Source organism: Prenolepis imparis, unplaced genomic scaffold (genome assembly GCF_030444845.1).
Source record: "Prenolepis imparis isolate NDT839.2.m4 unplaced genomic scaffold, iyPreImpa1.0 SCAF_5, whole genome shotgun sequence".
In the NCBI taxonomy this organism is placed as follows: domain Eukaryota; kingdom Metazoa; phylum Arthropoda; class Insecta; order Hymenoptera; family Formicidae; genus Prenolepis; species Prenolepis imparis.
This window is the reverse complement of record NW_028141163.1, coordinates 16,994,532-17,006,688: the sequence shown is the minus strand read 5'-3', so window position 1 is coordinate 17,006,688 and position 12,157 is coordinate 16,994,532. Positions and strand designations below refer to the sequence as shown.

Here is a 12,157-nt window from a genome sequence, read left to right as displayed (position 1 = left end):
AGGAATAAAGATAAGGATCCACACAATCGCACAAGTATATGTGTACAATCAATCGCGCTGTCACAAAAGATATTATATAACAAAAGTGCGCGTCAAACATGTATTTATAAGACTGTACTTGTATATTCTAATTAATCGATTCTTCCGCGAGTTTCAGATTTATTTATAACATTAAAACAAAAAATCGAAATTTTGCTTTATGGTGTGTTTCTCCATATTTTATCATATATCTTATTTAGATTTAATTTATACGCGTCTTATAGAGAGAATAATTTAATCATCTTTCTATACATCTTATTTATTAAGACTAGGAGAGTAAAAAATCGACGTTGCGAGAATTTTGGCGAAACAGGAAACAGTCGTAGCTTTTATCGGAGCGGAATAGCGTATAGAATTCGCGACGTCGGCCCATCCACTCGCGCTCGCCGCGTAGGAATTTCATCTCCAGATTCCGGTACATGTGTTTTGCGAACTGGTTCGCTCGCGAAAGAATTTCTCCTCGGTCGCGGTTTCCGCGTGCGGTCGAAAGTCCGTAATGGCGAGACCGCGAACGGTCCGAGCGGAATGATTTGCGCACGTAGGAATTACAAAACCGAAGGGGGTACCTACCCCCCTATTGCCCTTTTCCTCGCTTTCTCCACCTCTCCCTTGATACGTGTGGTTGGTGCGCCATATACAGGGTGTTCGTTAATAAATTTGATGAACAGAGCGATACTGTTTGTGCTCAAAATAATTTTTCATTCCTAACAATTTTTTTTAATGTTGCAATAATTTTTTTCGGTTGCTAGTTTTAATTAAAAACAGAGTTTTTTGGCAATACATTTCTCTATATTTAATATTAAGTGAATTTGGATTCAACAGAATCTTAGTAGCAAATATTTATATCTCTACCGAAATATTTAAAAACTTTAAAATTAAATTCAAAATAAAGGAAAAGGAGATATTTCAGACAAACTTTTCGATAAAAGAGAAAGGAATCGTTCTGTTCATTAAACGCCTTCATTATCGCTTTACTTTGTATTTCAATTAGCAATTTCTATAGAATGCAACATCGATGAATTTTCCCACAAATTTGCAAAAAGTTAATTCTCTTCTCGTTGAGTGTATGTATGGGAAAAAATGCATTTGCGCGTGACAAGTTTGTTTTTTTTTTTTTTTTTTGTCTAAAACGACATTCTACCGCAAAATTTCGCGCAATTTCGGCCCAACATGAATCGACAGCCGAAATTTCTAGTATCGCTGCGAGTGCGGTGAAGTCGATATCGCGCCGACGATTTTGCACAGTGAAATATCGGGCACAAAGAGGATTATGACGATTCGATCCTGGGGATTACCTCCGAATACTATCTCGAACGCGATAGAAGGGAGAGGATCAGCGTATTGTTTTCGATACGCAAATCTCAACGGAAATTTGCGCAACCAGCACGAGATAGAGAGAGAGAAAGAGAGAACGAGGGAGAGAGAAGAGGGTGAGAGAGGAGGGAATAGAGATAGACCGCCGCTGTACATTATTAATCGACACACCTTTAGTCAGCGGAATCTAAACGTCACGCCGCGTTAATTTATGGTTCATTCCGTCGTTTAAGCAAATTCATTCCTGGCAGCTTACCATGCCTTGCACAATACCATATAAATAAAGATTTACGTAAATTAAGGTCGTGCGTACAAACGAGAAATGTCGATTGAAAAATGTTATTAATTGAATCTGACCGAAAAAAATCACTCACACATTCTTCAGATATTCTTTATTAATTTATTTTAGAACATTTGGAGAAAAAACTGATTACAACTGTGATATACTTATTGTTGAGTTAATTCTTAACAAAATTGTCGAAGCGCAAGTAGCTGTGACTTGTAAAAACCAGCAAGAACAAGGTATTTCACATTAGAATCTTACGCAAACGAGGAATAAATAAAATTTTGCATGTCAGAACAAATGAGAGTTAATCTCACAATTAAAAAAACTGGGGAGAAAAATTGTAATTTCGAAAGAAAGAGGGATGCTCCAGGGTGCAATCGCGACATCTTTCTTCCTTCTTGCGTAAAAGCGTATAATAACGACTGATCTCGTCACGGTTTCTATCAGAGCGTGTGCGTGGCTGGACTCTCGCACAGGCCTCTCTCTCTCTCTCTCAGGCAGGGAAATAAAGCGGAAGACAAAGGGTGAACGGGGCGCGTTGGTACGTATGCGCGCCTACCGGTCGGCGCGGCAGATGGATAGATAGACAGATAGGTAGGTGGGTAGATAGGTAGATAGGTAACCCGAGACTCGACGAGAGGTCAGCCTTCGCAGATTGACGGACGCGATAAATCGAGCCGCGGTGACATCGGGCTCGAGTGACACGTAGCCAGGCGAGGCGAGGCGATGCGGCGCGATGGGACGCGACGCGACAACCCACTGACCTGCGAATCCAATGCATAGAGTTTCTCTCTCGTCGTGCACCGTAGCTGCATCAATGCGCACCGATACACCATATGTAGTGTACACACACCATCGAGAAGAGAGAGACAGCCTCGTAAATATTCCTGTTTATACGTCACCCACGTAATGCTCTGCCGTACCCTGTCGTGTACAGGGGTGTGTATGTGTGTATATATATATATATGTGTGTGTGTGCTAGTGCGGTATCGAGCACTAGAATCCTGAAATAGAACGGGGCAACGTGCATCTACGACGCGATATATCCGGATCGTGGTATGGCGCGTCGGGGACTCTCGGTCTATATCGAATTTCAAACTCGATCGTAAAAATGCAGCGGGGGTTTGGGGATTCTCGATCGAGAAGCGATTTCCCGCCAGAAGTCAGAGGAATCGGTCCGCGGTCAAGTCGCAGGGAGAGGAATGACGAGAGATACGTGATAGCGTGCCATGTTAAATGCAGCTTTTACGACATCGCATGCAATCCGATCGATATTACCCGATTCTTGAGACTTCTTTAGAATAGCATTGTGAGCAACAATTTTAATATAAGAATTTATAACATATATCTATTTAATTTATCCTGGTTCTTTGAACTAAATAACAGTAGTATTTTAATCATTCTTTAAAGATTTTTTTCTACTCTAATTCTCTATATAATACTTAAACTTATTACTAATAGTTATTTTGACCCAGTGCATAAGATTTCAAATGCACGCACTGTTAAAATGAATCAGAAAATGGCTATAAAAAATGGCGTTGGCGCAGAGCTCTGAGAAAACTGGAAGAAGCAACGGAGGAATGACAGAGTATAACAATGACAAGGACAACAAGCAGAACGAAGACGAGTAGAGACCGCATTGTGCCGGTCGCTGATAAAAGCTGTCGCGTACCATTGCGGCGGTACATATCTGCCTTCACCGGGAGAAAATTCGTGAGAGAAAAGCGAAGGAGGCCGCGAGAGAGGTAAAGCGAAAAAGCGATGACGGATGGAGAGCGAGAGATTGGGTTCGCGAGATAAAGAAGGTCGACAATGATGCCCTCGGTGCACCCTCGATCCCTGTAGTAGCGGACGCAGCAGGCAGTCCCATTATATTGTTTTACCTCGACCGGAGATCAGCGAATGCTGAATATATATATATATATACATATATGTACGTGCGCTTTCGATGAGCAAACGAGGAAACCTAACCAGCGGAAGAAGGGACTCGCAAGGGAGAAACTCGCGACAAGGGCCTAGACAGTGATAATAAAAGTGCATTGATCCGACATTCGTGACGCGGAGAGATTGAATGCGCGAGGTGCCATCAAATCCAGAAGCAATCCTTCTCGTCTATAACGTTAGTTTGATTCGATTCTCTCTGATTTTTAGTTTGAAACCAGAGATGGCACCAAGATTATAATGGACGATGGTGAAATTATCAAATTCTTCCCATTTTGCATAAATTTTAATTATGTATCGCTGAAAAATAATTTAGCATATAAATTGAAGATTGACCGTGAGATAGCATGAAAATAGCGACGTCCCATTAGCAGCAAAAGAATGCGTCAACAACTCGCATACATCGGCGCGTATATCAGTGATATTGAAATCGTAGCAATGTGTTTGAGATCCGAAGGTGAAAAAACAATGCCGCAACGAACCCCGAACCCCTTTCGTTTCGATCACGATGGAAACTCTTCCCGCGCTCTCTCCTATCTCTTCCTTCTCTCTTTGTTTCCCCGGTCTCCTATCTTTTTTTCGATCCTCTCCTTTTTCTCCCTGTCTCTCTGTTTCCTCCACCCGCCTATTCCGTTCTCGTCACCCTCTAGTGAAATTCTTCCACATGCCTCTACGTCTCGTCTCGCGCAACTCGGTACAATGCGACCCCGGGATGCATTGTAGATCAGTCTCACCAGACAACCCTGTGACGTCAACGACACGAGGACAATTATACGATGATATACGTATAACCGGTCGTATTTCGGAAGATGTTTTTCTTTTTACGTAATGTCTTGAGAACTACATGTAATAGTGTCTCGTTCATTTGATGATATCGAGAATAGCATTAAGAAACAAAATGCAAGCTATCATAAAAATAAATATATATATATTAGAGAGATTTTTATGTAAAGGTTTCAATGCTTTGCAAAAAAGTACATTAGGAGCAAACTCGTTGAATAATCTTAATTAAATCCAATTCAAACTTATTTTTGTATAAAATATTTTTTGAAAACTTGTATAAATGAAGCAAAAACAGAGAATTCTGTTGTCATAGTTGTAATAGTTTTTATAACGATTGGAAATTAAATAATGTATTTTAAAAAGAGTTTGCAAAAAAGAGCGACAGAATTATCTTCAAGGTAACTACGGTTTTTTTTTTTGCTTAAGGTATTATAATCGTTCTAAGGGAAATTTGTTCTACTGATCTATTTACCGTAACTTCGCGTTAAGGGGGAAATGAAAGTATCGGTGTACTTTGCGATCAACGACAAAAGTATAAAAATATAAAAAAAGAGGAAAATACATTTGTGAGTATCTTTGCCGAGCTCTTTATCGCAAACTCTTTATAGAAAGCACGAAGAAAGTGCGATAAGCGCGACGTCCTCACCCCTTCTCGACACAAAGGTATCGACATTATCGAGATAACCATGAGAACCGCTGAGGACTTAAATAACTCCCTTTGAGAAGCGCATATACGTAAGAGAATGCTTAGAAGGATGCGGGGATAAAGGCTTGATTTCTCAATATCCGTAGCAAATAATTAATTAAAATGATTTGTTTCGTTAAAAGCGAAAACTGTGTAGTCCAACTTTCAATATTAGCGATATGTAAAAAGTGTCTTTTATATACAATTTATTATTTACTTCGCATGTTCCTTATCCTATTTTTTGTCATTTCGAAAATGCTGATTATTATAAAAAAAATTAATTAAATTTTCAACGAAAAGTAAAAGTTTCCTGAGAATCTGAATCTATAACGTAGAGTTGATGCAGAGTTGGAGAATATTAAGATGCGCTATGCGCTATGTGAAGCAAGCCAGATCGAAAAATCTACCCCCTTATCGAGGGGAGACAGGCGGCGCCTGCAGCTCGCGCGATGATTGCGCCGTAATCTGCTTTCGCTTTGCTTTTCCGAGGAACAGGGAGAGGATAGGGGGAGGTAGAAGGGTGGTTGTTGCGTGATTGGCCGGGGGCGTCGTTGGGTCTTCCGTTTCGACCGATACATCGACAACAGTCGAGATACTTAGGGAGGATACGCGCGGATGAGATAGACGCTCGAGGAGAGAAAGAGAGAGAGATTTCGGCGGCAGGAGGAGGATGGGGATGAAACAACCCTTCTGACACGGGTTATCCTATAAACGGTGCCACCCCCGCCCCGCAGCAACGTATCGATAATCCGGCCCGCGGGGCCCACATGCGGTTGAACGCTCGCAACAGTTACCATATTTGATTGTATATCTCCTTCCCATCCCCTTTAACGAGATAGGAATAATACAAAATAATGTATATATATATATATATATATATATATATATACGCGCTGCAAATCGCAAAAATCTTGTGAAAATACGTGTTATTTTTATGCGAGAGAAATTTTACGTAATATTATTAATATTTGTAATAATTCATAAAAGAGATTATTTTCTCCCAATCATGATGTTAATATATAATAGTAATAATCAGTTGTATAACAATGCGTATTTTTGTAGTCAATAGCAAAATATGTTATGGATTCATATATGCTAATTTATATTAAAAAGTTTAATTTAATAACTGCCGCAATTTCTAATTTATTTTTTCAAAATAGTTTTTGTTATATTAAATTGTTCAATATTTCGCGAATTCTTCATCATCATTATTATTATTTCAAAATGAGAAAGATTTTGTTTTAACAATATTTATCACTTGAGTTTGGTTCAAAGAACTTTGCCGAAGGAATATAATATATTACAATCATGCAATTACGTTAGAAAAAAAATCTGAGATGTCGCACAAATATCACGTGTCATTTCATCAAACTTCGTCAAGCGAGGCATTATTTCTTTTTTTATTTTATGCAAGAGCAAACAGTCGCGAGTCTCTCCTCGCGATGAGACCTGCGGGATGAGCGTCGCGAGACGCTAAATAAAAAATTAAAAAGACTGTTTTCCGTTGCGTCTCGCACCCCCGTGTCGAGAGACGGTGGCGACGGAAAAACGCGGAGAAAGAAATCGCACGCGTTTGATGTAGCCGGCAAAGGGAACGCGGTGCGACGACGAGTGGGGTGGAGGGAAGGGGGAATACGATGTCGGGGGTGGAGTAGTTTCGCGTGGGTTGGTCGGTCGACTGCAACCACGTTTCTGCGCAACCCCCGGCCTACCTCGAAACCCCTCTGTTTCTCTCTTTCTCTCTCTTTTCCCCCTTTCTCTCTCTGTCTGCCTCGCCTCGCGTTTTCTCTGTTCCTCTACGCTTCGAAGACCGGGCTTAAACGTTACCGGAAAATTATTACCGGAAAAGCGTTGCACACACACGCGTGCGGCAAACCGCGGGACCCACCGACGGAATTACATTGATATTAGTATCGTTTGGTCCGACAGATTAATTAATTAAAACGCTCCCGTCCCGTCTGCCGCCTGTGGCCACTACGCCACACGCGTATTTGTGTTTCACGCTAACGCTTTAACGCAGTAAACACCGAAATACCGTGCGCCAACAATTGTCGAAGGCTTTCGTCCTATGCGAAATCCTTCCCTATATAATGGTCTCTAAAAATACGGAATGCTTTTATAGCAAACCGTAATGCTATCGAAGATTCAACTCTCATTTTCTCCTACCAGAGTCATTAAATGATCGAGAAAAAGAGAGACGGTGCTCATTTAAAAAAAAAAATGTCACGAATTATGAAGATGTAGACTTACCTTTTTTCGCGTGCAATATGTCCGCTGGATCTGGTGGCAGAGATGAACAATGGCTCGGGCTCAAACTAGATTGTATCGATGAAAAAGGGCTTCCCGCACTCGATGGATACCTAAAATGATAAATAATAATTTGCTCTTAGCAAAGATATATATGACAAGTGCAATTTATTGCAAGGTCTTCTCAGGGTCTCAATCTTAATATATAATTTACTTGTATATTTTTTTGTCATCACATTAATTATCTACAAAATCTTTTTTAGAATTAAAAATTAAATAAAAAATTGAACAAAAAAATATTTCTTGCCTTCGATTACGTATATTCAGCAAAAACATTATTTAATTTAAATAGAAAATACTTATTTCCAATAATTTTTTCATGCTGAATAAAAAATTCTTATTTTCATTATGTCACAATTTCGAGAAATGTAAGATAATCATCTTAATAATAAAAGTTAAATAAAAGTTATAAGAGATTATTTTAACATATTACTATATATTATAACTAATACATATGCTATAGTGATATATGACATGTTAGAAAAAAAAAAAAAAAAAAAAAAAAACTAAGAAATTATTATCTCCTTTTTGTTGATTGAATTGTACGTCATACAATATATGTATATTCTACACAATGCTGTATATTATATCAAGTACTGAGTGTATTTGAATTTTAGTTTTACCAGGGATTGGGACGCGGCCAGCCGGTGGTTTGTCCGTTTAATAGCCTGAGTTTATCGTAAACACTCTCCGCCGGACTGCCGGCACCGACGCCAACCCCCACGGCGCCCACCCCCGGCTGTTGCCTCTGCTCCTTCTGCGCGGCCAGATTTCTCAGTACCCTGTTGATCGAGGACACCTGGAACCAGAATATATTTACCGATGTATAAAACAGGTTAACTATACGCCCCGGCATAATTAAATGAACGTACAACCGTTACATTGAGTGAGAGCTTAACTAACTCATTCGTGTATCGTGTATTTTGCGATGCTTCTTGCGAAAAAGGGGTGCACACGGTACAATTTTCATTGCGCCAATGAATACAAAGAAATAAAAACAAATTAAGATCTTGTATCTATCATGAATGCATACAGTAATATTATCAAGTGACACCACTATGTAGAAAATGAAGATAAAAGCTTGAAATTAAATCAAATTAAATTTAATCAATCTTACATTTTTTACTAGCTTTCTTATATGAAATTTTATTGCTTTTCTTTCTAATTGCATCTCTTTGGTTCAATTAAATTACTTTCTCTTTCTTTCTCATCTAAAAGTTTCAAATGGCAAGAAAATATAGGAAAAAAAAAAAGATTTAATTTTTTAAGGAAGTGACATATTCTACACATCTCTTCCTTTCTCTATCTACCTTTCTCTCTTTGCGATATCAGATTTATTATAAACACGAAATGTGCGGAGAATATGATGAAGATTCTCTCCCTGGGAGGGAGGGGGAGAGGCGTGGAGGCGCTTCTGCCCGATGAAATGCGACGAGAGCGGTAATTAAAACGATGCGGTGAGCGGCTGCCGACGCGGCACGAGGGAGTTAATTACCTCCGCCTTCAATTATATCCGTCTCCGCGCCACTCCAAGGGGACTTGGCTTCTACCGACGTAAGTACGCACTCGCGCATTCGCGACGCGCGAGTTTACGTTCCCTACGCGCCGTACTCGCATATACCGAAACTCGCGATCGCTCTCAAGTGCGATAACGCCACAGTCTATCGTGTTCGATACTCCTGCGATATGAGAATTTCCGCGAGAACAAATTTCGCATTACACGTATTACATATGTATATCGCGAGTAAAGATACCGAAAACGACATATCATTGTGTCATTTAGTCTTTAAGAAAGTTCAAAGTACTCTGAAAAATTTACTAGGGATTTTTTATTATTAGATTTCTCCCTGTCATCTTTTAAATAATTATTTTCCGATGCACACACATAATTCTTATGATATTTAATTTTTGCTTATAAATTTTGAATTGAATTCCTACTTGCGTAACATAAAGTTAACAATTTGTTTTTATTTATTACACAATATATAGGTAGTGTAACTATTTTGCGCGTGTATGTGCGAATACGAGAGCGATGAAATATCTACGGGCGCGAAAAATTTACGATGTCCTTTAAGACGGAGTTGCTCTTTTTATTTTCGTATATCTTTTATTTGTCTTCTTCTGCAGGCTGCCTTCGTCGCTTCTGTCACTTACAGCTCGTATAAATCCCGACAAAGTCGTAAAAGAATTTTCACGAAACTAAGCGGTACGTCCTCCTGCTGCCGAGAGTTTTGCAATTTATTTCCTTGCATTCTTGTATTACGTTACGCACATCGTGGCAATCGATGCTGTATTAAGAGCGTAATAAAATGTCAAACTTTTCAATTTGAGCCGTTTTCGCATCGTTAAAAGTATCGAGATTTAATAGCTTAACAAAAGTTCTTTCGATAGAAAATTCATTTTAATGTTGGATGTAGGGATATTATTTTTTGAGAACACTATTTGTGGCATAAAAATATCAAATTGTTATACATTTTCCAATTCTAATTTATAAATGACTAATTTTTTGATAAGTCTCGAATACATTTTTTTTCTCTACTTCCCAAGTTATATTAGAGATCCGACATTTTTATTAAAACAAAACGAATTCTAAATCGCACGTTTTCCAAATTTAGATACAATTAGTAAAGACTTGACTTTTTATTGTAAAAAGTTCTAGATTTCCAGATATATTTTGAAAAGAATTTTAATAATTTTTCAATTCCCGGATGGAAATTTTTTAAATTCCAATGAGTTAAATACTTTATTTAATTAAAATTTTTTTGAAAATTTCAAGAGCGAGAAATAGCTTTTCAAAAAATTAATCAAAAAGTATTATGACTCAAATAAATTCTAATTGTAAAATAAGAAAATTATTAGGAATTTTCATATAACAAAGACGTAAAATTGATGTCCCATATTTTGGAGAAAGAAAGAGAGAGAGAGAGATTCCTGTTTTTTATACTTAATAAAACTTTTTTTGGAAGATGTCAAGAATTTTTTAATAAAATTTTTCAAACAATCATAATTTTTATCAATTATTAAAAAATTAAAAAATAAAACTAGCCAACATTTCGCAGAGATAAATCAATCATTAATCTATTATCAAAGCTAAAGTAAGATGTTATTAAAAAATCGCGTATAAAGAAATTTTTTACAATTATCCATTGCATCTCGATTATGTTTTATTGCACGCGTCGGATTAGAAGGAGAGAAAGACGAGAAAGGCGGAGGCCGGCGAATACCGGTGACAGAACACCGGATCGGTCATAGGAGATATTCGTTCCCTGGGGTTTGTTAGACCCGGTGTCAGGGTTCCACGGCATTGAAACGAGCTGACATCTCGGACCCACCACCGGAGCAGGAGCCAGAGCGTCATCCCCCTCGGCGCCCACGACGGCCACCGTCACCATCACCACCACAACCGAGCACGATCTCGTCGTGTCTCTCCGTGTCGCTGACGCGAAAGAGACGTCACCGACACTCTCCCCTCGTCTTGTCTCCGACATCCACGTCCGATGTCCAAAACATCCTGTCTCTCCTCGATCCTCCGAAGATTCAAATGCCTTCAGTCAGCAAATTAACAATCTCCGTGATGTAAGACAGGATCCGAATAGATGACCGATAGACGACGCGCCGAGAGCGAAATCGGGATTACATTCGGTTTAATTATACATTTCTGAGAGATCTTTAATTAGTGATGACATATATGCTTTCAATCTGAATTTATTGGTAAAAATGTGACTATATTTATTAATAAAACGCGATAAATATTTTAGAAAAAATATCACGTAAAATGGAGAACAAAATGTTTTATTTTTTAATTTTAATTTTAATGACCAAATTTACTATGCGTTCTTATCGGAGCGTACACAGAGAGAATTTTCTCTTATTGTTAGAATTTATCCTGAAAATCATAGTAATCGTGGGACAATATGGTATGGAAAGAATTTTATGAGAATTTCTCTGATATTTATCACAATAAAAATAATAATATCTATTACAATAAAATATAAAATATGTTTGATTAATTTTACTATGCAGTTTAGTTTTTGAATAACATTTTACCTTAGCTTTGATAATAGATTAATGATTGATTTACCTCTGCGAAATGTTAGCCAGTTTTATTTTTAAATTTTTTAATAATGCAGATAGATATTATTTTTATTGTGATAAATATTAATCGGAGAAATTCTCATAAAATTCTTTCCATACCATATATTGTCCCACGATTACCATGATTTTCAGGGCAAATTCTAAGAGAAAATTCTCTCAGTGTAGAAAAATTCATTGGGCAATCTTTTCGATTAGGTAAGCCGGTTCCTCGATGATCCCTGCGCTTGCAAAGTTAGTGGCCGATGTTAAAATCGATCGACAATGAAAAGTCGTTGCCGCACAAAGAAAGCACTTGGCGACAAAGCCAGAAACCCGACGAGCGACGGCTGCCTGTCAAGGGACAATCGGCGCCTCACGTGACATCGAGTGTCCGGACTGTTTGACCGTTTTTTGATTGACGTCAACCGCAAATATCGTGCTGGTTGCTTCTCAGCCGTTGCGATATATTTACGACGTATGTCACCCCCGTTATTATTCCTGAAGATCGTTGTGGAAATCGATACCACAATGGACCCGCTTTTGTGGTAAGCCAGGCAGGCACTTGCGATACTTCGAGACACTTCCTTCTTGGACCGATCTCGAAGATATAGAAAGGTTCTTCTAGACGCATAATATAAGCTACTCTACTTCCGAATTAAATTTTAATGACAGATTGTTTGTTTTTATAGAGCTGACTTTTATGAAACGTGGAGGACTCGCTAATAAAA

General features: G+C 38.4%; 1 protein-coding gene across 5 annotated transcripts in view; it reads right to left on the bottom strand.

Moving 5' to 3' along the window:
* The window catches only part of LOC145936196 (paired box protein Pax-6), a 128,594-nt gene that overhangs the window by 70,491 nt on the left and 45,946 nt on the right, over nt 1–12,157 (bottom strand). For all 5 annotated transcript variants that reach the window (XR_014425337.1, XM_083038129.1, XM_083038127.1 and 2 more), the window contains 2 exons: nt 7,979–8,154; nt 7,299–7,408 (listed from right to left, as the gene is read on the bottom strand). Coding sequence is in view for 4 of the 5 variants with exons in the window: in XM_083038129.1 (XP_082894255.1) it covers nt 7,299–7,408; nt 7,979–8,154 (286 nt within the window). In the remaining variant the exon portion in view is untranslated. The remainder of the gene's footprint in view (nt 1–7,298; nt 7,409–7,978; nt 8,155–12,157) is intronic.